This window comes from Staurois parvus, unplaced genomic scaffold (assembly GCF_062004578.1).
Source record: "Staurois parvus isolate SC_StPar_1 unplaced genomic scaffold, SC_StPar_1.0 ptg002540l, whole genome shotgun sequence".
In the NCBI taxonomy this organism is placed as follows: domain Eukaryota; kingdom Metazoa; phylum Chordata; class Amphibia; order Anura; family Ranidae; genus Staurois; species Staurois parvus.
Window position 1 is genome coordinate 34936 of NW_028320336.1, and position 27932 is coordinate 62867.

Below are 27932 nucleotides of genomic sequence, written 5' to 3' on the forward strand. Positions count from 1 at the left end.
TGCTGGCTGACACAAGGGAGCCGGATCACATGAACTTTTGTCTCAATCGGCATCAGTGCTCCGTCTTCTCCTCTGCAGCTGCTACTGGCTGACAAGGGAGCCGGATCACATGACTTTGTCAATGATTGTTGGTGCTCTCTCCTTTCCCCTGCTGCTGGCTGACAAGGGAGCCGGATCACATGACTTTGTCAATGATTGCCATTGCTCTCTCCTCTCCCCTGCTGCTGGCTGACAAGGGAGCCGGATCACATGACTTTGTCAGTGGTTGCCATTGCTCTCTCCTCTCCCCTGCAGCTGCTGTGACACAGGGGGGCCAGTGCAGGCTGCAAATAAGTATATAAATCTCTTTATGTACATAGGTTAGTCAGCATTGGCGTTAGACAGGGAAGGGGCATTTGTAAGACTAGTCCAGTTTTAAAGTGACAGCCAGCCCCCCAAATGCAGAAGTAGGAGCCCTCAAAACGTTGGTCGATTTATACAGGCTTCCCAAGAGTTGTCACCGAGCTCGCTGAAAGCTTTGCCAGGCTCACCGGAGAACCAATCTGCTATAGGCCAAAACTCTGCCTGGACAGGACCTCCGATTTTCTTTTGAAACTGTCACTTTTTGTACTGGAGTAATGTTATCATCATCTTTTTTTCTCTTTTTTTTTTTTTTTTTTGTGTTTCTAGTACATGAAGCATTTTTTTTATTCATTTATTTTTTTATTTTTTTTTTTTTTTGAGTTTCTCGTGCATGAAGCATTTTTTTTTTTTTTATTTCTTATGAGTGTCTCGTGCATGAAGCATTTTTTTTTTTTTATTTCTTATGAGTTTCTAGTACATGAAGCATTTTTTTTAAAAATTTTTTTCTTATGAGTTTCTAATGCATGAAGCATTTTTTTTTTTTTTTTGTTCATTTTCAGTTTACCGAATGCGTCTTCGATAGCACCAGCGTGCTTTTAGTCGTGAGATCCCTGACAACCAAGTCACCGGATTTTTTTTTTTTTTTTTCTCTGTCAGCGCCTGTTTCAGCTGCCAAAGAGTAAAACTTTTAAATAAAAGTGCCCACATACTGGCAGGGGGAGGTCGGCCGCCGTTTCGAGCCGACCCGCGACACTGCTGGATTGTAATATAGAAAACAAAAAAAAACAAAAAAGGTCGGTTTTCGACCCGTGGTTCGCAGCTGTGCTGTGGTTTCAGTGACGGAATACAAACACCTCAAAACAAAAACAACTCTTTAACAAAAAGGAAAAACACACACACACCTGTTTCACTGTGACTAGCGAATGTAAAGAGATAACAAAACGTGATATCGCTGGTGTAAAGCTGCTATAGTGCATAAAAAGCGAGTAAAAGAAAAAAAAAAAAAACGAAAAAAAAAAACATTCCACGAAGTTTGTTTTAATATCTTGTTCTAAGCTGGCGCGGCTTCAAAAGCCGGCCGGTTTCAGGGCAACCCCGAGGTAAGGGAAGTGGTCTCTGTGAGACTTCCATCTGAACCCCAGTTTTAAGTGGTACGAATGTTGTGCATTTATCGATTTAAAAACAAAACAAAAACACGGACCGTCTGCAATAATAAATCTACATAAAGCTACACAGCGGCCGACGTGGGTACCCAGCAGTGCTGAGGGCTGGCCGCCATCTTTGTGAGCTTCGGGGAATCCGTTTATGCAACAGACGTCCAGAGAAGATTCTATTTATGGGTTAAAGTTTATATGTGTTTTACAGAAAATGGTTTTACCATCTTATATTAAATAGAAAAAAAAATCAAATAAAAAGCTCTTTGACAGGTGTGCACTGTTTTGTCTCCAGTGAACACATACCATGCCGATTTGATGGGTGATTTTATACGTACATCCCGTATAGAAGCAGGGAGTCGGGACAAGGCTGGCCGTGCCGTCCCAGCTGCGGGAGGGACTACAATCTCAGCAACAGCCCGCCGATATCGCGGTTCTTCGTGCAGCTTGGGGCGGCGGAGCCGGCCGGGCCCGTTCCTGGAATAAGAGGATCCACTGGCACAGCGTGTAAAGGGGGTGGCATGCCAGATGTGGTGATATTTTATCTTTGTAAATGCAATCAAATTATTAATAGAAAAACAAACGGGAAAATTTTTGGGAACTCCTGACAGAACACAAGAAAGCCAGCTGAATGTTAGCAATGACTGATGTTTGGTTTATGTTAAATGTATATTCTTTTAATCAATGAATAAAGCATTGAAATACCAAGCGGAAGGTGCGTTTTCCTTTGTGAATGGGGGTGGGGGTGGGGTACAAAGGTTTGACCAAAGACAACAAAACGCAACTTGCCGCGGTGTAATACGGTTTATTAACTGAGTGTTGCGCTAGAATCCTGTGTACTCCCATTTAATATCATGACCCCCACCCCGGGTCACTGAAAAGTAATGGCAGAAAAACTTTTTTAGGGGGTGGGGTTTTCAGTTTTTTTCTTTTTTTGGGGGGGGGGGTTGTTTTTGTAGGTTTGTGTTTTTTTTTTTTTTTGTTTGGTTTGTGGGGGTTTTATTTTGTTTGTTTTACATAGTTACATAGTCTGGCTGAAAAAAAGACAAAAGTCCACCCAGTTCAACCATAGGAAAAAAAAGTTATAATCCTACATCCAGTTTTGTGGGGGGGGGGGGTGTTTGTGGGGGTTTTTTTTGTTTGGTTTTTGTGGGGTTGCTTTTTGTTTACACGGTTACATAGTTAGTCTGGCTGAAAAAAGACAAAAGTCCATCCAGTTCAACCATAGGACAAAAAAGTTATCCTACATCCACAGTTTTGGGGGGGGGTGTTTGTAAACAAAAACAAAAAAAAACCCCACAAACCAAACAAAAAAAAAAAAAACCCCACAAACACCTCTCCCCCCCCCCCCCCCCCCCCCCAAAACTGTGGATGTAGGATAACTTTTTTTTCCTATGGTTGAACTGGATGGACTTTTGTCTTTTTTTCAGCCAGACTAACTATGTAAACAAAAAGAAACCCCACAAAAACCCACAAACCAAACAAAAAAAAAACCCACATAGTTAGTCTGGCTGAAAAAAGACAAAAGTCCATCCAGTTCAACCATAGCAAAAAAAAGTTATAATCCTACACCCACAGTTTTGTGTGTGTGTGTGGGGGGGGGGGGGTTGTGGTTGTGGGGTTTGTTTTGTTTTGTGGGGGTTTTTTTCTTTGTGGGTTTGTTTTGTTTTAGTTTGTGTGTGTTTTTTTTTTTTTTTTTGTGGGGTTTTGTTTGTGTTTTGTGGGATTTTTTTTTTTTTTTTTTTTTTGCTTTGTGGGGTTTTTTTTGTTTTTGTGGGTATTTGTTTTTTTTTTTTTGTTTTCTTGTGGGTTTTGTTTTAATGGTGTTTTTTGTCCAGGCTGGGGGGGCTTTGTTTGTTTTGTCTGTGTTTTGTGTGTGTGTGGGGGGTGTGTGTTGGTTTTTTTGTTTTGTTTACATTTTTTTGAGTATAGATCTATGCTTGCCCCAAGCATACATGAAGCTATTTACTGTTGATTGGCTCAATCCAAGCCGCCTCCTTGAATGGTCACTCTTGTCAGTCCGTGGGGGAGGAGAGTCAAAACTCGCACAGCCTCACACATGCATCCGCCACTGGGGAAGCCGGGAAAAAAAGCCGCTGCCTGACGAAGCATGCGCCCGGTTGATAAAGCATGCGCCCGGTCTGGAAAAGGTTTAGGCAGCCTAAATCGTGGACTTACGTTCTTGCTAAGCTGGGGAACAAACCCTTTGCACAATGAAGGGGCGCCCCATTCTTGTTCGCGTAGTAGGGGAATGTTTGCCGGCCCTCATGGAGACTTAGTGTGGGGAGATGACGAAAATTTGGGTCCACAACAGACATTTTAGTTTTGTTTCAATTTGTTTTTCGGACTAATTTTTTCATTTTCAGAGATTCAGATGCGTATGAATCTCTGAATGGACATAGCAAATGTCCACGAATCAAAATTAACAAATGTATTTTTCATTCGGAGGACCTCACATGATGCGATAGAAGTTCGGGCCCGTGGGAAAATTTAATTAAATTTTAAGATTCGTTTAATCAGCTAACAAATGGATTCACATTTTCATTCCATTTGTTAATTCAGAGGCACGTGGCACTAGTTGATATTGTGTAATCTGCTCATGATCATTTCTCTTGGTGGGTTGGACTAGCGTCCAAAAACCTTGAATGTGTCCATTCGATAATATATCAATTATTTTTAGCAATCTTATGGAAAAATTGCAAAAATTTTTCAAATCCAACGAACATATGAAATGAATGCCAAAGATACAAAACTGATTCCAAAAATTAATTTGTTCCATAAATCAAATATGACGAAATGAAATTCTTCACTGGAGAAATGTATCCTGTTGTGGTGGTTTATGTAAGGATATATATTATTTATAAAGGGCGTGTCCCTTTCCCTTAGATGAAATATTACAGTGCCTCCAGCCGTTAAAATACGGCAAATATTTAGTAAACCAATAATTTGGACACCTTGATAATTTGATCACCACTTATTATTATACCTTGAATTCTTTTAGCCAATATGATTTCGTACCATACACACAAAATTTGCCTTATAATAGATAAATATAAAAATTTATTTATGTACAAAAATTATATATATATTAACACAAAACACAAAAGACTGGTGATAAATGAATATTGGTACACACAATCAAAAATATATCCTACCAATGTAAGACACACTAATAATGTCTCTAACTAATTACATCAATCACAAATTTAAATGATATGATATTTATTAAATTTATTAATAATTAATAATTTCGAATATCTCAAAGGTTATATTCTTACATGCCGTGGCCATAGGCTTGCAAGAAGTAAGCCCTTGATATATGATACTCTGGTTATTAATATTCAATAAATTATGAAATATGGAAAAATTTATAATATGGCAATCAACAATTTTTTTTAACAGTAACACAGTATCTGACTACATATATCTAACTATCCAATATTGTTGTAATACACTAAGGTAATTTTTATGATTCTACACAACAGAGAAAGTAATTAATACAAATCAAATAAACATCTCACCACACCCGGACGTCAGACTAGGCAACTCTCCCGTGGATTTAGCTGGCAGTGGAACGCCTTTAGACTGATATATAGGCAAGTGAGATTCAATAGGGGAGAATGTAGGAAGTTATAAGTTTAGAGGTTTAAAGTTTTAGGAAGTTTGAAAAGATGGAAGAGTAGTTATTTCAGCAGAGATCTTCTTCAGATGTCAGGTCTTTCCATGAGGTCTTATGAGGGTTCTTCTTTTTCATGAGGTTTTTTTTTTGTTACAGCACATGGGCTTTTTATATCCACTAGTCCATTGTTCTAAGATACCTTCCCACCAGGCTTCCTGATTGGCTAGTTGAGAAATGTGTGTACATAAGCTCTTTCTCACCTGCCCGCCAGGTGGCGGTCATGTATCACAGAACAATGTGAGCATTTGAGATGACTCATACCTTGGGTGGAATCTTCAGGTAATTTCAGGAATAAAATATACGGCTCTATCCAGATATAGCAGTGATCATACCTATGATATTCTAAATAGGGACCATGGAATATAGGTGTATATTCGGTTATTCCTCCTTGAAGTATCATCCTGTTTGTTTCTTGATAAGACATGTAACTAATGCTAGTTTATAATACATCTTACTTCCCATCATCTCAATACTCAAGTTAGTGATATATAGTTCCCATTGCTGAGTATTTAGTGGTGTTTAAAGTCTATGACATCTTATTCATAATCTGTTTTTGTAGTACATTTTTGTAATGATATACAGTGAACTTTTAAACTTAAATGTCCTGAATTTCACCCCTTGGTTTCAGCATCAACATTTCCTCTGTTGTAGGGAAAAAATCTCTGTTTGCCTAGCCCTTGTATCGGACTCATAGTAAACAATTGTTAATGCTTTCACCCTTGGTGAACAATAGTAGATAGTAATAGTTTCAGAGGTTTGTTGGTTCATCACACTCTACAGGTTTTGGTTAAGCTTCCAAACAGTTGAGTTCCCGTCTCATTATTGTTGAAATGTTTACAAGTCAGAGTCCTATGTGTTTGACTTTCTGTAGATGCATTCTTCTCACTTCCATATACAAATAGTCCTTGTTGACAGTTCAAACATCCCATTGTCTTGGAAAAGTCTTAATTCCCTGTTCTCTTCATTTCTTTAACTAGAATTCTTGAAGGTTTAACCAAGACAAAATTAACTCTTAACATCCGGTTCTGCTGAGCTGTTTGCTATATAACATTATATCTTGATAAAAGTCATATTTTCCCGAGTCATCTTCTAGGACAGCTCACTTGAGAGATAGGGCTCCTCCCAGGAAACACCCGCTCCACCTTTTTTCCCCTTTTATAGGCGTCCTCTCTCCCATTGCCCCCAGTTTTAGTGTTTCCTCCGGCCAGGAAGGAGCTACGCCCATTTTTTGTTTTTATCTGGGCTCTCTGGCGGAGTACAGAGGGTCCCTGGCTGAGGCCCCCCCTTCCTCCAAGCGAGGCAGGGGCCTTGTGAGGGGGGGGACCTTTCAGCCAGTTTCCACTCGGGGAATGCCCGTTGTAGGGTGGGGGCGTCGGCCCCAGATGGTCCCAGCGGGGCTCTCCAGGGGGGTAGAGCCCGCTCCGCCGACCGAGGCATTGGTGCCTTTCCCTGCGGGGTTTCAGGTAAGTCTTACCTGCTCCTGGGATCCCGGCAGCATGGCCAGGAGGCTCGGCTGCGGAGGTCTGGACGCTGCGATCGCGTCACTTCCGGGCGCCGGGTGTCGTCACTTCCGGCGCAGGAGCAGGGAACGGCCGCCGCCATCTTGGAAATGGGCGGCGGACCGTGGAAGGAACTCGTGCCACGGCCGCTTCTCCACCGGCGGCCGTGAGAGGGAGGTCGGCGAGGGGGGATCGCAGGGGGGGGGGCGGAGCCCACCAGCCCCTGAAAAACCGCCGCACCGAGGCAGAGTCTGCGGCAGCATGGAGGCAGATCTGTCAGGAGCGGGGGAGGCCTGCAGTAAGGTAAGGGCCTTTGGCAACTCTCTTTTGTTTTTGCCCCCCCCCTCCTCCCCCCCCCCCCCCCCCTCCCTCCCTCCCTCCCTCCCTCCCTCCCCCCCCCCCCTCCTCCCCTCCCCTCCCGGGATGATTGGGTGCCCCCCACGCACACACAGCCCCCCTCTCCCCCCCCCAGGCCCACGGCTGGAGCTTTCACAGTGGCACAGGGGGGGAGGCGTTGTTTTTACAGACGCATGAACGCATGTTTCTCCTTGTCCCCAGATGGGCCCACAGGAGGAGGATAGAGGGGAGAAAGAAGCTCCTTGTGAGCAGAAAAAGAAGTGTGCCACTTGTAGGAAGAAGCTGGCGAGCTCCTGGAGGAAGCAGCTCTGCCAGGGGTGCATAGACAAGCTCATCAAGAAGGAGTCTGGATCTTTTTTTAAAGATTTCCTACAAAATATGACACAGGAAATGTCCAAGACATTTCAAAGCTTCAGGGAACAGAGGCCGGGGCCGGCCCAGGATGAGCCCCAACCGGGCACTTCTGGCACCCAAGGGGGGAAAAAGAGGAAGCTGGACAAGGTAGCGCCGGTAAGGGACTGGGAAGAGGCCGAACAGTCGGACACCTCAGACTCGGAGGAGGGTGAGATTGAGGCTCAGGGCCCAAAGGCAGACAGGTTCCTTTTTCAGGTGGAAGACACGGAGGACCTGTTAAAGGTGATCTATGAGACCCTGGATCTGGAGGAGGAACAACAGGACCTCTCTCTCCACGACCAACTGTACGCAGGGCTACAGGCAAAAAGCAGCCGTACATTCCCAGTACACCCTGCCCTGTGGTCCACGATCAGGAGGGAATGGGAAGAGCCAGAGAGGAAAGCTTTCCTTCCCAAGAACCTCAAGAGACGTTTCCCCTTTAAGGAGGAAGATGCCTCGGTTTGGGAGACTTGCCCAAAGCCAGATGCCCCTCTCTCGAGGATCTCGAAGGACACGGATCTGTCCTTTGAAGACGGTGGGTCCCTAAAGGACCCAATGGATCGGAAAGCAGATGCTTTCCTGAAGAGGGCATGGGAAGCATCCGCAGTAAATTTTAAGCCTGCAGTGGCAACAACCTGCGTGTCCAGAACCCTGGATGTGTGGTTGGGGCAGCTCCGTTCGCATCTGGAACAAGGCACCCCGGGGGAGGAGATTCTGAAGTCCCTTCCGGTGCTGGAGAAAGCGGTGGCCTTCATCGCGGACGCATCAGCAGAGACCATCAGACTCTCTGCTAGATCTACAGCACTCATAAACTCGGCGCGGAGGGCTATCTGGCTGAAATCTTGGCAGGGGGATCTGGCCTCCAAGTCTAAACTCTGTGGCCTGCCGTTTGAAGGAAAACTCCTTTTCGGCCCGGAGCTGAATTCAGTCCTGGAAAGGTCGGCAGACAGGAAAAAGAGCTTCCCGGTCCCCAGCAGGCAGGTCGGACGGAAGGGGTTTCGCCCATCCAGGCGATACACGTCAAGGGAAGCTAGGTTCCAAACCCAGCGCCCAGGCTGGGGCGCGAGAAGAGGCAGGAACGAGCCGAGAGGCAGGGGAGGTTTCCTTTTCAACCCCAGCCAGAATAGACCCAAAACCCAGCAGAAGTGACTGGAGAGGCCAGGTGGGAGCGAGGCTGGGGCGCTTCCACGCACAATGGCTAAGGATAACCCAGAACACCTACATTCTGGAGGCCATCCACAGGGGGTACAGAATAGAGTTCACAAGGGCCCCCCCTCAGAGATTCTTTGCAACACCCCTGCCAAAGGACAGGGCCATGGCGGATGCGTTGGTGGACCTCCTACAAGATATGCTCAGTCAGAATGTTATCTGCCAGTTGAGAGAAGAGGAAAGGGGAAGTGGATTCTTCTCCCATTTCTTCCTAAGGAAAAAACCGTCAGGTGCTTACAGGATGATATTGAATCTGCGGAAGGTGAACGAGTTCGTGAGGCCCAGCAAATTCCGTATGGAGTCCATATACACGGTGAAGGATCTCCTTTCACCTGGGGTGTTCATGGCCTCGATAGATCTGCAAGATGCATACCTGCATGTCCCGATAAGAGAAGACTCCAGGAGATTCCTGAGGTTTGCGCTGGAAGGCGAAATGGGTCCGGTGCTATTTCAGTTCAACACACTCCCCTTCGGCCTGTCGTCGGCCCCGAGGATCTTCACCAAGATTCTAGCGGAGCCTTTAAGAGTTTTGAGACTGGAAGGGATAAACATCATCCCCTATTTGGACGACCTGCTTTTATTTGCGGGCACAGAAGGTGGCCTGAGAACGCACATCGAACGTACGATATCTTTTCTGGAAAGTTTGGGGTGGCTTATCAACAAGGAGAAGTCGCAGCTAACCCCCTCCAAGAGGATTACGTACTTGGGGTACGTCCTGGACTCCGCACAGGCCCGGTCATACCTCACATCAGAAAAAGCCCTCAACCTGCGGCAGGACACAAAGGCCCTCAGGAGGATGTCGACCTGCACGGTCAGGACCGCGATGAGAATAATCGGGCGGATGACAGCGGCAATACCAGGGGTGCAATGGGCGCAATTTCACTCCAGGGTTCTGCAAAATCACACCCTTTCCCACTGGGACGGCAGCCGAGCAGGTCTGAATTCCAGGATCCGCATCACGCAGGAAGTGAAGGAGTCGCTAAAGTGGTGGGGAAGCACTCTCACTTTGGAACGGGGAAGAAGTTGGAGGCTGGCCAGCCCAGTGCGGATCACCACGGATGCAAGCATGACTGGTTGGGGTGCCCATATGGAAGACGGCCTCGCCCAGGGCACGTGGGGTGCAGTGGACTCCAGCAGGTCGTCAAATTACAGGGAGCTGTTGGCAGTTTTCAAGGCACTTACGACCTTTCAGGAAAAGATAAGGGGGAGAGGTGTCCAGGTTCTCTCCGACAATACCACTGCAGTGGCATATTTGAACAGGCAGGGAGGCACAAGGTCCCCAAGGCTGATGGAGTTGGCCGGATCCCTCCTGAGCTGGGCGGAGGAAAACCTGGAGTTCATCACGGCAGTACATCTGAAAGGGGACCTGAACCAATTGGCGGATCAGCTGAGCCGAAGAGAGGTCAGCCAGACAGAATGGTGCCTCAGCCAGTCAGCGTTCGATCAGATTTGCGCCAGGTGGGGCTCCCCCTCTATCGATCTATTTGCCAACGGCCAGAACACAAAGCGGGAAAGGTACTTCTGCCTGCAGAGGGACCCCAAAAGCGAGGGGATAGATGCGCTAGCCCAGCAGTGGGAAGGAGACCTCCTTTATGCCTTCCCTCCATTCAGACTACTGCCGCAGGTGATACAGAAGATCCAGTTGTCTCAAACCACAGTTGTTCTGATCGCACCATTCTGGCCCAAGAGATCTTGGTTCTCCCGGTTGAAGGAGCTCAGTTTAGCGGACCCTTGGATGATGCCACCCACACGCGATTTACTCACCCAGGGGAGGGTGATGCATCCTCATCCAGAAAGGCTGTCCTTAGCGGCGTGGCTTCTGAGCGGGACCGGCTAGCGGAAATGGGGCTGTCGGCAAGAGTGGTCGCCACCCTCTTGGAGGGCCGGAAGAGGTCGACGAACGCCTTGTACGACAAGGTCTGAAAGAAGTTTTCCGCCTGGAAGGTCAGAAACGCAGCACCGGGCACGCCCATTTTGCATGCCGTTCTTGAATTCCTTCAAGCCGGTGCGGATAAGAATCTGGCCGCCAATACCCTCAAAGTACAGGTAGCGGCTCTGTCGAACTTTCTCGAGCTGAGGTTGGCGGCAGACCCCTTGGTAATCAGATTCCTGAAGGCTATCTCCAGGCGCCGTGCCCCGTCCTTGCCAAAACTGCCAACATGGGACCTGGGCACAGTCCTGAAGAGCTTTCAGCGGGGGCCCTTCGAACCGCTGGATGAGTGTTCGCTCAGGTTTTTGACGCTTAAAACCATCCTCCTCACGGCACTAGTTTCTGCCCGCAGGGTCAGCGAGTTGCATGCCCTTTCAGTGATCGAGCCGTACTGCACCATCTTCTTGGATAGGATCATCCTCCGCACGGACGCGGCCTTCCTACCTAAGGTCGCGTCACACTTCCATAGATCTCAGGAAATAGTAATACCTTCCCTGGAGGCCGATCCGGGCAGCACGGAAGACTATAGCAGGTTAGACGTTCGACGGTGTTTGATCACGTACATCGAACGCACGAAGACATGGAGACACTCGTCCCGGCTTTTCGTCCTATTCCAGGGGCCAAGGAAGGGGGACGGTGCCTCCAAGGGCACCATCGCCAGATGGATCAGGGAGGCAGTTTCGGAAGGTTACAAGTCGGCAGGCCTGTCACCACCGCCCGGCCTAAAAGCCCACTCCACGAGGGCCACTGCGGCCTCCTGGGCGGAAAAAGGGGGGGCCTCCCCCGGACAGATCTGCAGAGCCGCAACGTGGTCCAGTTTCGCCACCTTCACTAAGCATTACAGGCTGGATCTGATCGGCAGCAAGGACCAGGCATTTGGCAGGAAGGTCCTACAAGCAGGGTGCCCGCCCTAATGTACGTATTTCTATTCTACTCCTCTCAAGTGAGCTGTCCTAGAAGATGACTCGGGAAAACGCAGTTATTTACCTGTTAACTGTATTTCCAGGAATCTTCTAGGACAGCGTAACTCCCCCCCGATTACTGTTTGATCACACAATTATGTGCAGGTATGTTGCGAACCTATGGGGGATGTCTTTATTACCGGTTTTCTTCTTTGTTTTCTCCTAGGCCTTCGGTCATATTCTTATACTGGGGGCAATGGGAGAGAGGACGCCTATAAAAGGGGAAAAAAGGTGGAGCGGGTGTTTCCTGGGAGGAGCCCTATCTCTCAAGTGAGCTGTCCTAGAAGATTCCTGGAAATACAGTTAACAGGTAAATAACTGCGTTTTTGACATGATTCCAAAAGCCCACAACAAAATCCCCCTTTGTTTTTTGGGGTATAGGCACGCGTAGAGGGGTGTCTGTATCGAAAAAACATGAGTGAGGCTTTTGGCTAGAGTGATTGTTCGTCTTCTCCGGTGAAGGGACTGAAATAATAAAAAAAAAAATTTCCGATAATAAAATGGCAGCGGTCATGCTGGTTGTTCCTCAACTTGACTCGGCGTCTTTAGATGGACACTTCCGATGACGATCCTGGTCTTGTGATGAGGCCGGCCTGGCCTGACACATCCACCTTGGGGTCCATGGGTCCTCCGCACGACAGGTCTCTTAGACGGTCTCCTAGGCGGGTCTTTTCCTCTGGACTGGCCCTTGGTGGCCTGGGACATCAGGTTATCGTCTCCGGATCGATCTCTGGCATCTGGTCTTTCCCACAGGACATTATAGCTTCCTTCTAGGGTCCGGTCATTGACACCTCCGATCGCCGGTCTGGTCATAGTCTGGGCCTTCCTTTCTAAATTATTAAAATGAACAGTTTAAGTATGGGATATATATAAAATTATGTTACTGGATCCTGTAAGGCAAAAGATGAATTATATGTTTAAAGGAAATTTAATAATGATCTCAATATCTCCAGATAGGAATTGGTGAGTTCAGTCTTCCAACAACTGCAATTGAGACTTCGGATGGCAAGCACGTAATTGGTTGATGTGCACCCATCTATCACTGATTTCACCATACCGGGTGACCTGCAATTTATATGCGACCGGAGAGATTTTATCAATGATAGAGAACGGACCTTTCCAAGATGGAAGGAATTTCCGTTCCTTGATCTGGTCTCTTGCAAAGTTGTATAGATAGACCTTGTCACCAATCTCATATTCCTTCTTGGAGGTTTTGAGATCATAGTATGTCTTAGCACTAGTTGCAGCTCTTTCCAAATTTCGCTGGGCAAAGGCAAAAGCATATTGCAGATGTTTACGTAAATCCTCTATGTACTGGTGTGTGGTGGTAGCATTGATCAAATTTTGATCTGTAGTGCGATACAATAAGTGCTGGGGCAGTACCATCCGTCTACCTGTCATCAGTTCAAAAGATGACATTTTTGTAACTGTATTCGGAGTAGCCCTCAACGCCATCAGGACCAGCGGGAGTTTGACATCCCAATCTTTACCTGTTTCCTTAACAAATTTCTTAAGGACATTAACGATGGTCTGATTGTATCGTTCTACACCACCACTAGAGGCTGGCCGATAGGCGATATGCAATTTCCTTTTAACCCCCAAAATTTTCCACAATTTGGCCATCACTTCGCTAGTGAAGTGCGATCCTCTATCAGACTCTATCCTCTGAGGTAAACCAAAACGAGAAAATACATGATTTATTAGCAATGCAGCACATGTCTCGGAGCTATTATTTGGTGCTGGTATACATTCGACATACTTGGTGAATAAACATGTAACTGTTAACATATACCGATTTCCTCGTGAAGATTTTGTTACTGGCCCAATAAAATCCATCTGAAGGTCTGACCAAGGCATACATATCCCCCTCTTCTGGAGAGGTGCTCTGTGAGTTGGCTTGGTAGGTTGAAATTGGGGACATATTAGGCAACCTTGGCAGTATTCCTTCACATCACGTAACATATGAGGCCAGTAGGCATAATCCCGCAGGATCTCATACGTGATCTTCTCTCCACGATGACCGGAAGTGGGAGCATCATGGGCATGCTGTAGCATCAAACCTCTAAATTTAAGTGGGACGACCCATTGTTGTACGCCACCCTTTGAGGTTCGTATCAACAATCCCTGGTATAAAGAAAATTGGGATTTGGATTTCATTAAGATACGTAAATCCTCCTTCCCACTACATACTTCCTTATTTATGGGATTTTGGTTGGGATCTTCTATATGACTATAAAACAAGCCAATTATTGGGTCTTCTTTTTGGGCAGTAATTAAATCCTCACTAGGAGAATCGTGACTCCACTGTATTGCATTTGGATCACCAGCTGTTCTGGCCTGTTGCCTGGTGACAGCTTCAACCTGTACGGTGCCTAAAAATTGGTCAATGTCTATCAGTTCACCGGTGATTGCCCCTTCCTTGGCTAGAGAATCGGCCAGATCGTTCCCTTCTTTCTCGGCACCTAGAACCTTGGAGTGGCCTTTGGTCTTCTTGAAGTGCAGGGTGAGATCATTGAACCTTACCAGTTCATCGATGTGACAAAAGAGCTTACCATGTTTCACGGGTTTGTGATTACTCTTGTTCATGTTGTTTCGCTTCCACCTAGGAAAATACTCCACAAAACTATTCCTGACATAATTGGAATCGGTTATGATGGCACACTCTTTAATGTTGAACTCTATAGCCATCTCAACTGCTCTAAGAATTGCAGTAAGTTCAGCAACCTGACTGCTTTTTGGTCCAAGTTTGTATCCCACAGAAATTGGGGTGACACCTTGGGTCCAAACGATTCCAATACCTGCCACAAGTTGGAGCTGTTCCCCATCCTTGTGATGAAAAGCACAACCATCCACATATACACACGGCAGCTGTTTACAGTATTCTTCATCGTAAACCTTGTAGGGAGAGAACAGTTGTTCTTCCAGAAAGTCAGTGTCCGGGGCCTCCATAACAGGCGTAGTTGCGGAACAATCATGGAGCTCGGCTAGGCCCTGGGCTACTGGACTTTCCTTGTTCTGTTTGTACCGAATTTCAAGAGGCCACCCTTGCAAAGACAAAGTCCAAGCAGTGATGCGGCTATTAGACACATTTCCTCCCTTGATACGTTCACTCTTTAAATACTGTAAAGGCTGGTGTGCTGTTTCAACAATGATTCTCTCTCCCTGAATGTAACTGCGAAAATTCTGTAATGCCCACACGGTGGACAATAGAGCTTTCTCACAGTCACTGAACTTTACTTCAACCGGGGACAAAGTTTTACTGGCATAGGCAATCACCTTACTGACATCATCACGTTTCTGGTAAAGAACAGAACTCATACTTACCTGCGTAAACCCTGTCTCTAGATAGAAATTTTTACCCCCTTCGGGATATCCGAGACACGGCGCTTGTGTGAGACGTTCCTTTAATTCCTTCATGGCGTCCTCCTGTTTCTTACCCCACGACCATTCGACATCCTTCTTCAGTAGGTGAAGCAGTGGCTTGCTTATCTCGGCGTAATTGTCAATAAACTTACGCGAGTAGTTTACCATACCTAGGAATGATCTCAATTCTTTAAGGTTAGTAGGGACTTTACAGTTCAGAACCGCCTCAACTTTCTTCTTTTGTGGGTTCAAACCTTCAGCAGTAACTTCATGGCCTAGGAAGTTTACCTTCGTGCGACACCACTGGGCTTTTTGTAAGGACAGTTTTACTCCTGCTGCTTTTAATTGGCCCAGGACATGCCGAAGTTCTGTAATGTGTTTGGCCATATCAGTACTTTTGATCAGGATATCGTCCACATATGCCAACGTCCCCCTTTCGAAGGCGTCTGGCATGGCCTTGTGCATGAACACAGCAAATTCATGTCCGGAATTTATGAATCCGAAAGGCATTCGTACCCAACAATATTGTCGATTCCCAAAACTGAAGGCCAGTTTGTATTGGTCTTCCTCACTCACCTTTATGGTCCAATACCCCTGTGCACAATCCAAAGCTGTGAAAACTTGGGATCCTTGGAGCTGGGCGAGACACTGGTCTATGTATGGGACCGGCCATCCTGACATGTACACACGTTTGTTCAGCTGACGGAGATCAGCGCATAAACGCCATTGTCCATTGGGTTTTAAAATACCCAGGATCGGGTGGTTGTAGGAGCTGTGGATGGGCCTAATTATACCCCTTTCATGTAACTTCCTGATAATCTCAGCTAGAGATTCATAGGAAGCTAATGGTAACCTATACTGTCTTACGAATACTGGTGGGGCATCTGGATCTGTTTGGATCCTAGCGATGTGTAGGTCAGTAGTCCCACAATCGTAAGAATCCTTGGCAAAGATCTCTTGGAATTCAAGGAGAAGCTCTCGGAGCAATTGTCGGTCGAGATCACTGGCACACGCGTCGGCGAGGGCCACCATCTCTTCCACTAACTCCTTGAATCCAGGAAAGCTTTCCGGCTGACCTATCTCATATGCCTCTTCAAGTTTCGTGGTGAGGTCATTGGGTATGTGATGTGTGTGTGTGTTCTCCTGCCATCCAGGTTCTTTGGGGTACTCTTGTTCTTTGATTGGGTGATCAAAGACAATTGATGTCTCTTCGATTCGACAGGTGCCATCTTTAGAATCGAATGGATAAATGGACTCTATGGTGAAAATACCCTCTGGTAATGAATGGAATGTTTGTTCAATTAATTGTTCCTCCGACAAATATTCATCGGGGATGAGTCCAATCACCTGGTTAGTAACCCCAAAGGTATAATATTCAGTCTCTACCGCTAGACCAATAAGGGTCTCTTTGGGTAAGACGATGTCCTGATTGGACAGATTATGTACGTAAATGTACATCGGGGATTGATGTGTGTTGACTAGGGGCGTGTGTGTAATGTTCAGTCCCTCCCCCTGCATTTTATGGGAGAGGCATACTAATGCATCTGACCCCTTCAGTCTATGTCCCTTTTTAACTTGGATTGGGAGTATGAAATTATTTATGCCCTTAGGAATTGTAATCTTTTGGGCTACCTGGACTTCAACAGCATAAGGCATCTGTTGCTGGGATTTTAAAGCTAAGTCCAGATTTTGGTATTTTTCGGGGTCCCCCTTTAGTCGACTCCATAAACAGTCATTAATTAGGTCGACTTGCGTTGCAAAGCGATGTAATATATCGTTGCCAAAATAAATTTTAGTTTGGGAATTATCCAAGACTAGGAACACATGGGCGGCTGTTTTGTTTCCTACAGTGACGTTTAAGAGACACCTAGCCATTGAATTGTGATCATCAGAGTCATCAAGGGAGTCTGAAATCCAATGACGCTGAGGTGTGGAGAAACGGATCATTTCCATTTCGGTCAGGTGTTTTATCAACCCATGGCTTACAAAGCTGTGTTCCTGTCTCAAATCTAGTTTGGCATATTTTGACCTATTAAGACCATTTATCCGGATGGGGATAAACAAATCGCTGTTAACCCTTTCAATACCTGTCAAGAATTGGGTGTGATCTCCCCCTTTTCTTGGTTTATCCTCCTGATGAAAAGATATCGTAAGGATGTCATCTTGGAGGGAAATATCTTTGATTTTATCTTGGGGAATTCTAAAAATGTGTTCCTCATCTCTTCTGATAGGGTTACAGTCATCAGGTTTGATAACCGTTACATCAGGAAGTTGGCTGTTCCTGAAATGGATTTCTAATGATCCAGGCCTTTCTTCCACCAGGTGGCAGTGTTGTCGGGAATGGGGAGTTTTAAGTTTCCCATATTTAATTGGGGTATTTACCTGTGACCACAGGACTTGGTTCACACAATCAACTATGGTGTTCAGCCTTTTTAGGAAGTCCATCCCAATTATCATGTGGTGCTGTGATATGCTAGCAATGATGATGGGGTGTCTCAGTTCCTTATTACCCAGTTTCAGTTTAAGCCAGGCGGTACCCATGACTTGTAAAGGGTCTCCACCTACACCAATCAATGAGCTGTCAAAACTTTTAAGTCTTGGCTTGGTGGGCATGACATTCGCCACTTTGTCAAAATGCTCCTGTGACATGATGGTTGCTTGGGATCCAGTGTCTATTAAACCGACAATCGAAAGATCACTGGCATCCTGCACCTGCACCGTGGCATAATATCTCCCATCAGATTCAGTCAGCTCACACATGAAATTAGTGTGGTTGAAGATCTGTGGGCCCTTTAATAACCTATGACTAGCTCTTATCTCACCGCATGTGGTGGACACATCACCCTTATCCTCCCTGGTGGGATTCTTGGACTGTCTCAAGACAGAAGCACAACTAGAAGTTGGTGCTCCGTCTGGCTTGTCAATCCCGACGACTTCCGATGCCGCGACTATATTAGGGGCAATAGATGGACACTGAAAAACAGGAGAATCATTAATAACCAACAAATGGTCCCCCTTTGCCTGAGAACTAACTTCTCCATTAGTAGGCGTGTCAGGGACGGGGCACACATCTCCTGTCATTTGACTCAGTGTCCTCCCCTGTTGGTTTAAGGCTTGGTTGCCTGTTAATTCTGTGACCCTTGGTTGGTCACAGGAGCTGCTCCTAAAAAAGGATTGGATGGAAATTGAGTGACAAGCCTGTCCATCTGTTCAGCCATTTTGCTGACCTGTGCCTCGATTTGTCCAATACGCTCAGAGGAGTCATTCTGTTGATTCTCCCTTTTCCTGTACTTGCGCTTGTATTTTGGACGAGACTGGTAATGACACTCAGAGTCAGAACTACTGCTCTGGTCCCGACGCCATTGTTCTCTCTGAGGTTTTGGGGTCTCCCTGTTATTAAAGGGAGCCTGGGGTACTGTATCCCCCCTTTGAGCTTGAGGGTGTTCTTGGCGTGGAGGAAATCTTTGGAAGTCTGAATTTTTATTAAAATTGGGATTCTTATTGTAATTATGGGGCCTGTTGAAATTGGGGTTCCCATAAAAATTCCCATGTTGGTTTTGGCGAGGATAATAGAACCTCTGAGGATACCATTGCCTCCTTTGATTCTCATCACTGTACTGCCCTTTACCATACTTTTTATTCTTCTCACTTCCACTACCGTAGTTTCCTGGCTTTTGTCTATCCTTTCTCACCCACTGGTTTTGGGGTGCAAAGTTTTGAACCTCCTTCACTTGCTGGGCTTGAGGTACAAATCTAGGGGAACCATTGGTTTTACCCCCACGGACTACTTCCGCATATGATTTCTTCTCTGCCTGCAAATTTGGATTTGGAGGGGAAACGGTAGTGGCTGCTACTATCTTGGGGCTATTTTTGGGTTCTCTTTTTATCCCGCCCTCACTGGACTGTTGGATCGAGAATAAATAGTCACTCTCTCTCACCAACCAATCAAGAGAGCATCCCTTTCTGTAATCCTTTGCAAGTCCCAATTTTATGTAAGCAGGTAATGCTTCATAGAATAGTGTCTTGAATTCTGGCTGGTTAGGATTGGGATCCTTTTCAGCCAGGAAATAGGCATTTCTGAGGACAGCCAGAAATTCTGCAGGGCTTTGGTGAGGACCACACTTTAAATTGTAGGCCGCAGCCTTGGCAGAGGTTACAGTTTTATAAGGCCCAAATTCCATGTGGCACTTATGTTTAACCTCTCTCCAGGACTGATTGGAATAGGCCCTCAAGGTCTCAAAGAATTGCCGGTATTTCTCCTCAAACACCCATGGCAGCAATTCTATTTTGGTGTGGTCATCTCTAATGCCCAGAATCTCTAACGTCTGTTCATATGTTTTCATGTGTTCGGTGATTTCAAGGGACCCTTTCTTAGAAAACATAGGAACAGTGTCCTTCAGGAACTTAATGACCTTTGGGGTGTCATATCTCCTGAATGACCCCTGGGATTTCCCTTCCTGCCTATATGAAACCTCATATTTTTCTTCAGAGCGCTCTGGAGTGTATCTTGAAAGCCTAGGAGGTGACCTATATTCTGACCCTGACTCACTATCAGATACTTCGCTGTGATGCGGGTATCTCCGCTCATCAGCCTCTGGCTTGACTGGGTTGGTCCGTCTTTGGACCCCAGAATTTATTTGGGCCGTCAACCTTATAATCTGCTCCTCCAGAGTTTTCTGCTCAGATTTTATCAAGGTAAGTTCTGACTGGTCATGCTTATCCCCTGGGTGAACTTTAATTTTGACAGGAGATAACCTCTCTGATCTGAAGTACTCCACCTCATCTTTCAAGTCCTGATACTTCTTTTGAAGTTGTTTTAATTCCTGAAAGTTTCTTTCATACAGGTCCTGAGCACTTCGAAAGTCTCCGACCAATCTATCATAATGTTTCTCGGATTCGTCTAAACGAACACCGGCATGACCAAGCTTCCCTTTCAAAGACTCAATGTCCTGATTTTTGCTTTCTAACAAGAGGCGGGCCTCTGACAACTCTTCCCTTAGAATCCTGGTCTGCTGGGCAGCTCCAGCGGTCATGAACCATAACATGGGCCAAGCTTCTAGGAGAAGTCTGTCACGGCCTCTATCACTTTCTGCTCCAGCAAATGCCATTAAAAACCCAACAACCTGGCCCTTTTGGTTAAACAGGTCCTCAAAGGTGCCCATGGCCTGCTCTTTCTCTTCATCCACAAATTCATTATTGCTATCCCCCAAATTCAATTTCTTGCGGAGATAATTTATTACTTCATTTTCAACATCCTTCTGCCAAGCACCGGCAGCTTTCCGAGCTGGCTTCATAACTTCCTGCTCAATGCCTTGAGCCGCCATATTTTCCTCGTTATGCTTGGAAGAGGTGGATCCGTGATTACTGGATGCCATTTTGATACAAAATATATTTTTGATAACGTGTACAAATATACAATCACCAGTGCGTTTTGTGTTATGGTACGATTTCTATGGATCTCAGCAGTGCCTCCAAATTTATGTTGTGGTGGTTTATGTAAGGATATATATTATTTATAAAGGGCGTGTCCCTTTCCCTTAGATGAAATATTACAGTGCCTCCAGCCGTTAAAATACGGCAAATATTTAGTAAACCAATAATTTGGACACCTTGATAATTTGATCACCACTTATTATTATACCTTGAATTCTTTTAGCCAATATGATTTCGTACCATACACACAAAATTTGCCTTTATAATAGATAAATATAAAAATTTATTTATGTACAAAAATTATATATATATTAACACAAAACACAAAAGACTGGTGATAAATGAATATTGGTACACACAATCAAAAATATATCCTACCAATGTAAGACACACTAATAATGTCTCTAACTAATTACATCAATCACAAATTTAAATGATATGATATTTATTAAATTTATTAATAATTAATAATTTCGAATATCTCAAAGGTTATATTCTTACATGCCGTGGCCATAGGCTTGCAAGAAGTAAGCCCTTGATATATGATACTCTGGTTATTAATATTCAATAAATTATGAAATATGGAAAAATTTATAATATGGCAATCAACAATTTTTTTTAACAGTAACACAGTATCTGACTACATATATCTAACTATCCAATATTGTTGTAATACACTAAGGTAATTTTTATGATTCTACACAACAGAGAAAGTAATTAATACAAATCAAATAAACATCTCACCACACCCGGACGTCAGACTAGGCAACTCTCCCGTGGATTTAGCTGGCAGTGGAACGCCTTTAGACTGATATATAGGCAAGTGAGATTCAATAGGGGAGAATGTAGGAAGTTATAAGTTTAGAGGTTTAAAGTTTTAGGAAGTTTGAAAAGATGGAAGAGTAGTTATTTCAGCAGAGATCTTCTTCAGATGTCAGGTCTTTCCATGAGGTCTTATGAGGGTTCTTCTTTTTCATGAGGTTTTTTTTTTGTTACAGCACATGGGCTTTTTATATCCACTAGTCCATTGTTCTAAGATACCTTCCCACCAGGCTTCCTGATTGGCTAGTTGAGAAATGTGTGTACATAAGCTCTTTCTCACCTGCCCGCCAGGTGGCGGTCATGTATCACAGAACAATGTGAGCATTTGAGATGACTCATACCTTGGGTGGAATCTTCAGGTAATTTCAGGAATAAAATATACGGCTCTATCCAGATATAGCAGTGATCATACCTATGATATTCTAAATAGGGACCATGGAATATAGGTGTATATTCGGTTATTCCTCCTTGAAGTATCATCCTGTTTGTTTCTTGATAAGACATGTAACTAATGCTAGTTTATAATACATCTTACTTCCCATCATCTCAATACTCAAGTTAGTGATATATAGTTCCCATTGCTGAGTATTTAGTGGTGTTTAAAGTCTATGACATCTTATTCATAATCTGTTTTTGTAGTACATTTTTGTAATGATATACAGTGAACTTTTAAACTTAAATGTCCTGAATTTCACCCCTTGGTTTCAGCATCAACATTTCCTCTGTTGTAGGGAAAAAATCTCTGTTTGCCTAGCCCTTGTATCGGACTCATAGTAAACAATTGTTAATGCTTTCACCCTTGGTGAACAATAGTAGATAGTAATAGTTTCAGAGGTTTGTTGGTTCATCACACTCTACAGGTTTTGGTTAAGCTTCCAAACAGTTGAGTTCCCGTCTCATTATTGTTGAAATGTTTACAAGTCAGAGTCCTATGTGTTTGACTTTCTGTAGATGCATTCTTCTCACTTCCATATACAAATAGTCCTTGTTGACAGTTCAAACATCCCATTGTCTTGGAAAAGTCTTAATTCCCTGTTCTCTTCATTTCTTTAACTAGAATTCTTGAAGGTTTAACCAAGACAAAATTAACTCTTAACATCCGGTTCTGCTGAGCTGTTTGCTATATAACATTATATCTTGATAAAAGTCATATTTTTGACATGATTCCAAAAGCCCACAACAATCCAAAACTATAATTTCTGGCGTTATGACTGTACTATGACTCCAAGATTATTGGGTCTACCTCATCATGGGAGTCATCCTTAGCTTGACTGGGGCCTCTACTACGATCAATATCTTTTTGCTTCTGAGTTCTGCGTGGCCCTTTTGCAAAGCAGAAGCAAAAGGATATTGGTCGTAGTAGCGGTTCCAGTCAAGCTAAGGATGACTCCCATGATGAGGTAGACCCAATAATCTTGGAGTTCTAGTACAGGATGGCTAGAGGTGACTAAATCACTGTCGCTGGGCAGTAGGAAGAGACTGAAGATCTGAGTTCTGTGTGGCCCTTTTGCAAAGCAGATCTTCAGTCTCTTCCTACTGCCCAGCGACAGTGATTTAGTCACCTCTAGCCATCCAACCCTCACCAGATGTTTGAGTTTTGTGAGTACCTGAGGCCTTAGCCTCTCAGCTTGGTTCCCTTACTGCCACATGGCGGCTGCATGTCCATTTCTAGACATGGATGTAAGGGTTCAGTTGTAATGGGTAACCCCAGTTCACGCTCCCCTAGCTGTTCAGGAGAAGTTTGTTCTGTATTTTCCAAAGGTACTGTAACTCCAAGATTATTGTGTCTACCTCATCATGGGAGTTATCCTTAGCTTGACTGGGGCCTCTACTACAGTCACAACAGACTTTGCAGGGGAAGGTGTAGGAAAGCACTGAGAACCTCCCAGTCAGGACTAGTGAGGATGTGGCCACAGTTTCACAAAGTCTATTGCTGTTCTGGCTGCAGCTTTAGAGGTAGTTTGGCCATCGACCAACGTGACCATTTTTGTTTCTTGGTCTTCCCTGACAACACTTTCTTTGAGGAATTGAAGTCCACAGGTTTGAAATCCTCTTTTGGCATTTAAATGCAGAGTGCCACATACTGCATCGATAAAGGATAAGCCTGCTGTTTCCAGTCTTTGATCTTTAGGAGCAGAATAGACCCTCCTATTACACCTGCCTTTTGGGGTAAATCTTTATGGGGATTGTAAACACCCTGATAATGGATCCTGTAAACCCCACTGGTTTTGTTCTTGTTTGGGAAGGATCTTGCTAAATGTTGGTCTATACTGAATGTGGATCTGCCACTGAAACCTAGGTTAGAGGGTGTCCTCAAATCCAAGAATTCTACAGATAGTTAAAACTCCCTTATTAAAATTCAGTTCTGGCTGGCAGGCTTCAATCTTAACACTGTTCGGGCTGTGACTTTATTTGCTCAGACTGTGGCGGAATTGGCCAAATCCTTAAATCGAGATCTTTTACTACAATGGTGGATCTTTCATGGAGTACCAATGACTTATGAGTAGTTTGCCCTTCAGACATTTTAGGTGCACACTACCAACTTAGGTTTACAGACTGAACCCTTGCTGTCATCCTTCTTATGTGACCACACAGACTAGCAGACCTACTCCATCTGTGCCTTTTTGGGGTCTCCTGGAACAAAAGATCTTTGTTCTAACTCCTGTACCAACCTGGGAAAACTGTCTTTAGGGACATGCAAATCCAACAGTTTTTTGTATGGTATCCAGCAGATTTACCTACCATGTTCCTTCCCAGAGAGACACTCTGACCATCATGGTCAGCTGAAAAGCCTATTTACTGATTTTTGGTTCTCCCAGGGTTCCAACTCTCCAGTCTTGCCCCTGCACCTTGAGTTTTTTTTTTCTATAGGTAGTTGACCCCAGTGCCTTCTTATGACACTCCAAACTGTGGGACACTCAGATGACCTTGTGAAGAGAATAGTGGTCATGGGGCCCTAGTAGACAAGGTCTTCCTGATGGTACAAATGTCTCCCAAGACTGGGTTTTGTCTGAAAGTGGCACTGAAAGCTTTGTCTGTAGGCAGAATAACCTGAATAGTTCTGTTGTAGAGTAATCTACAGCTTCGTTGCTCTCACATCCCTTTCCCTTGGCCACGGATTGACTTGTTTTTCAACAGTTGTACAATTGGGTTGAGGGGTTATCCTCTTCAAGGCACCCTCCTTACCCCGGTCTGTTTTTAGACTACCTCAGACATTTTCCTCTGCCGTTTTTGGAGATCAAATTTCGAAGCAGACTAGATTGTCTTGTAGGAACCCCAGTCTTCAGGGGTTGGCGAAGATGTCTTCTTTACTTTCTGGAAGGTTTTCATCAGAGAACCTTGTCGCCTGTCTTCATTTTTGGAGTTCAAAACAGGTGGTTCCTTCTATTTTGAGGGATCGTTCCCTGGACAGGTATCCAGATACAGATATTACTGGACATTGTCATAGTGCTGGTGTGCATTTTTTACCATGCAGGAGGAACAAGAGGTCTTTCTGCGTCAAGAAACGTAGCTGGGAAACAAGCAAGTGTTCCAGTCCTGTCTGTTCTGCCCACTTAAAGTGCAGTCTGCGGGAGGCCAGTTTTTCCCAACTGGGTGCTTCTTGATACCGGGAGATGTTCCAGCACGTAGGTGTGCTTTGCAGGTGATGGAAGTCAGAAGGAGGTTCCTAGCCCGTCTAAATGCTGAACAAGATAGCTTCCTGATGTAAGTATCCTCTAGCAGTGGTGGGTAAAGCTCCAGTGCCTCTGAGATCTTTATATCCTGGTCTAGGTTGATCCTCATTTGCTTTTTAGTTAGGCTTTTCTGGTAATATTCCTTGATATGGTTTAGCCCAGATGAATGTTTTGCCATCCTGATAAAAATTTGGGAGCCAGGAGCATCTCTAGCCCTGTGACTCTTCAGGACTTTGTGATTATTAAGGAATGTTTTTAGGGCTTTGCCCCGGGGATGCCAGCACCTTGATGGTGGTATGTTCAGTTGGGTCCTTGGCTCTATCAGGTTTGCTGTCTTTGCTGGCCTAGGGTGAAGAAGTCTACCTCTTAGTCCCTGCCTACTCTGGGAGCTTTCATGTACCTTTACCCTATTTGGGGATACTGATACTGGCATCAAACATTGGTTCTCTGGGTGGAAAAAGCAACCACCATTACACTCCTTGAGATTCTTCTGAACTAGTCATCCTTCTGGTTATTTTCTGATACTTATTGACTTGGCAAGGTGAATGTCTGTCTGTCCTTCCTGATAATCATTCTAGATGTGGAATTCCTTATTCCCTTGATCCTTATGGGGTCAAATAAGTTGAGCTGTGGGACCGTCTCAACTTAAGAGTAGCTTCTTCCAGGACCTCATTGTTAAGATTCCTGTCAGGTCCCAGTTTGTACAGGGCCACACTCTCAGGCGCTGCTTGCAGGCTTTAGCCAGATTGCAACTTGGTCCTTGCTCAGTTCCCAGAATGCACACGTGAAGCTGAGTTTTGGTGGAGACCAGGCTGAAATGGCTGGCTGGCTATCATCCTGATCAGTGGCTTTACTATTTTAAGTTGCTGATCAGGATTTCTGGTTTTGGCCACATACTTTTTAAAGTAAAATAGTAACCTATTAGAACCAGGCAACATCTTTCAAAAGGCTAGGAATCCTCCATCTTTCTTGTCCATTTTGACTGCCCACATCTCTCTCTGAGACGTCCCCTAGACTAGAGCTTACATTGACTGTGATCTTCATGGGAGGTGAGTATCCGAAGAAAAAAATGTGTGCCATGAAAAGTCAGACAGTACCCTGGAGGAAACAAGCTGCATGGGTGAAGCTAGAGATTTAAATACATGTCTACTCTGTGGGGAGGAGCCTGGAGCAGATTGGGATACAGTTCTTGTAGCCAAGCTGGTAAAGGATCTATGCCAAGGACCTCTCCATCCATGATACTGCAGAGATAAGTCTGCTAAACTGTTTGGCTTCCCACTTTATACCATCCTGTGTTACCAAAGAGGGTGCCGTTTGGAAGGGTTCAGTCTGCAATCCAAAGAGGGTATTCTCTGGACCTGAAGGGTAAACTACCTAAGAGCTGGCACTGATTAACAACTTCACCCCCCCCCCCAGTTGGAGATGGTGGTGCACCTTTAGTTGGAGATGGTGGTGCACCTTTAGCTGGAAAACCTTTTTGTTAGAGTTGGTGGAGAACCTTTTAGTTGGAGATGCACCCTTAGTTGGAGAGTCTTCTAGTTGGAGAGGGTGGTGCACCCTTAGTTGGAGATGCACCCTTAGTTGGAGAGTCTTCTAGTTGGAGAGGGTGGTGCACCCTTAGTTGGAGATGCACCCTTAGTTGGAGAGTCTTCTAGTTGGAGAGGGTGGTGCACCCTTAGTTGGAGATATGGTGGTGCACTTTCCTGCTTATCTGCAGGGAGGCACTTCCTATACGCTGTATGGCAGGCAAGGCATTCCACCTCTGGCGTCAGCGTTCAGACCCACAACATTAATGCCTTTTGGTGGTGGAAACCACCAGGAATTTGAGAATTTAAAGGCAACCAGCAGCCACAGCCCCCAATGCTCAGCCTACTCAAAGATTGACACCCTCTCTAATGGAACCTTGCATAACAAAAACCTGGCAGGGTCTAAGAAGGAAAAAAGAATTTGGATGACCATGCACTTTAAAGTGATTGTAAACGCTTTATATTTATGCCTACAGGTAAGCTTATAATAAAATTTACCAGAATGAACAATAAATATCTCCTAAATGTGCACCATTTTGGAAATATTAGCAATTTCTGAAGCTGATGCCACCATTGCATGCTCACAGCATTCTGAATTGAAGGCACACCAGAGTGCTGTGCTGCAACTGTGACGTCATTGTGGCTCGGCCAAACAGAAGGGAGACTGGGTGAAGATGGATCCCTTTTACAGGCAAGTCTGTCATGACGTGCGAATGTGCAGTGCATAACTTACATATTATGCCATTAGCATGCAGGGGGACTTTTTTGTGTTTTTGTTTTGTGTTTTTTTGTTGTTTGTGTGTTTTTGGTGGGTTTTGTTTTTTTTTTAGCTGGTTGTTTTGTGGGGGGGGGGGGGGGTTTGTGTGTGTTTGTTGTGTTTTTTTTTTTTGTTGGATGTTTTGTGACATTTTTGTTTTTTGTCGTGTGTGTGTTTTGTTTTGGTTGGTTGTTTTGTGAGTTTTTTTGTTGGGTTTTGTTTTTTTTAGCTGGTGGTTTTGTGGGGTTTTTTTGCTTTTTGTTGTTTGTTTTGTGTGTTTTTTTTTTTTTGTTTTGTTTGTTTTTTTTTTTTTTTTGTTTGTCTTGTGGTGTTTATTGTTTGGTTGTTTTGTGGTCCTTTTTTTTGTTTTGTTTTTCTTTTGTGTGTTTATTTTGTAACAACTTCACTACTGCTTAAAAGAGGAATTCCAGCTGTTTGCAGAAAAATTAAGTCAGCAGCTACAAAAACTGTAGCTGCTGACTTTCAATAAACAGGTACTCCTCAGCCTTAGGGATCTAGCACTGCCATCACCAGTTCTTCTTCAGGTTGCTGGTGCCTCCATCTTGAGTGAGATTTGGGGAAACGGGCTGTGACCTCCTCCTGGCTCGCCGGCGTGAGTCACGCTGTGCTTTCTGAATAGACCTGCAGCCTTTAGGGACCTGTGACATGTCCCAGGAGGTCGCGGCTCTCCATTGTGCATGCGTGAGGACATCCATGGATGCCCTCCCAGAACTAGCCGACCGATGTAGCCATCTTTTAGCGATAGCGCGGTCAGAAAGCGGTTAAAACAAATTGTTAATGCCAACAGTAAAGAACATTTATACAAAAAAAA

At 44.8% G+C, this 27932-nt stretch overlaps 1 protein-coding gene across 1 annotated transcript; it reads left to right on the forward strand.

Moving 5' to 3' along the window:
• The first annotated feature begins 7222 nt into the window (after positions 1 to 7222).
• LOC149430669 (uncharacterized) lies at positions 7223 to 9504 on the forward strand. The gene has a single exon (XM_089666120.1). It carries the CDS (start codon positions 7233 to 7235, stop codon positions 8571 to 8573), a length of 1341 nt encoding a protein of 446 aa, XP_089522246.1. The 5' UTR covers positions 7223 to 7232; the 3' UTR covers positions 8574 to 9504.
• The last annotated feature ends 18428 nt before the right edge of the window (positions 9505 to 27932 follow it).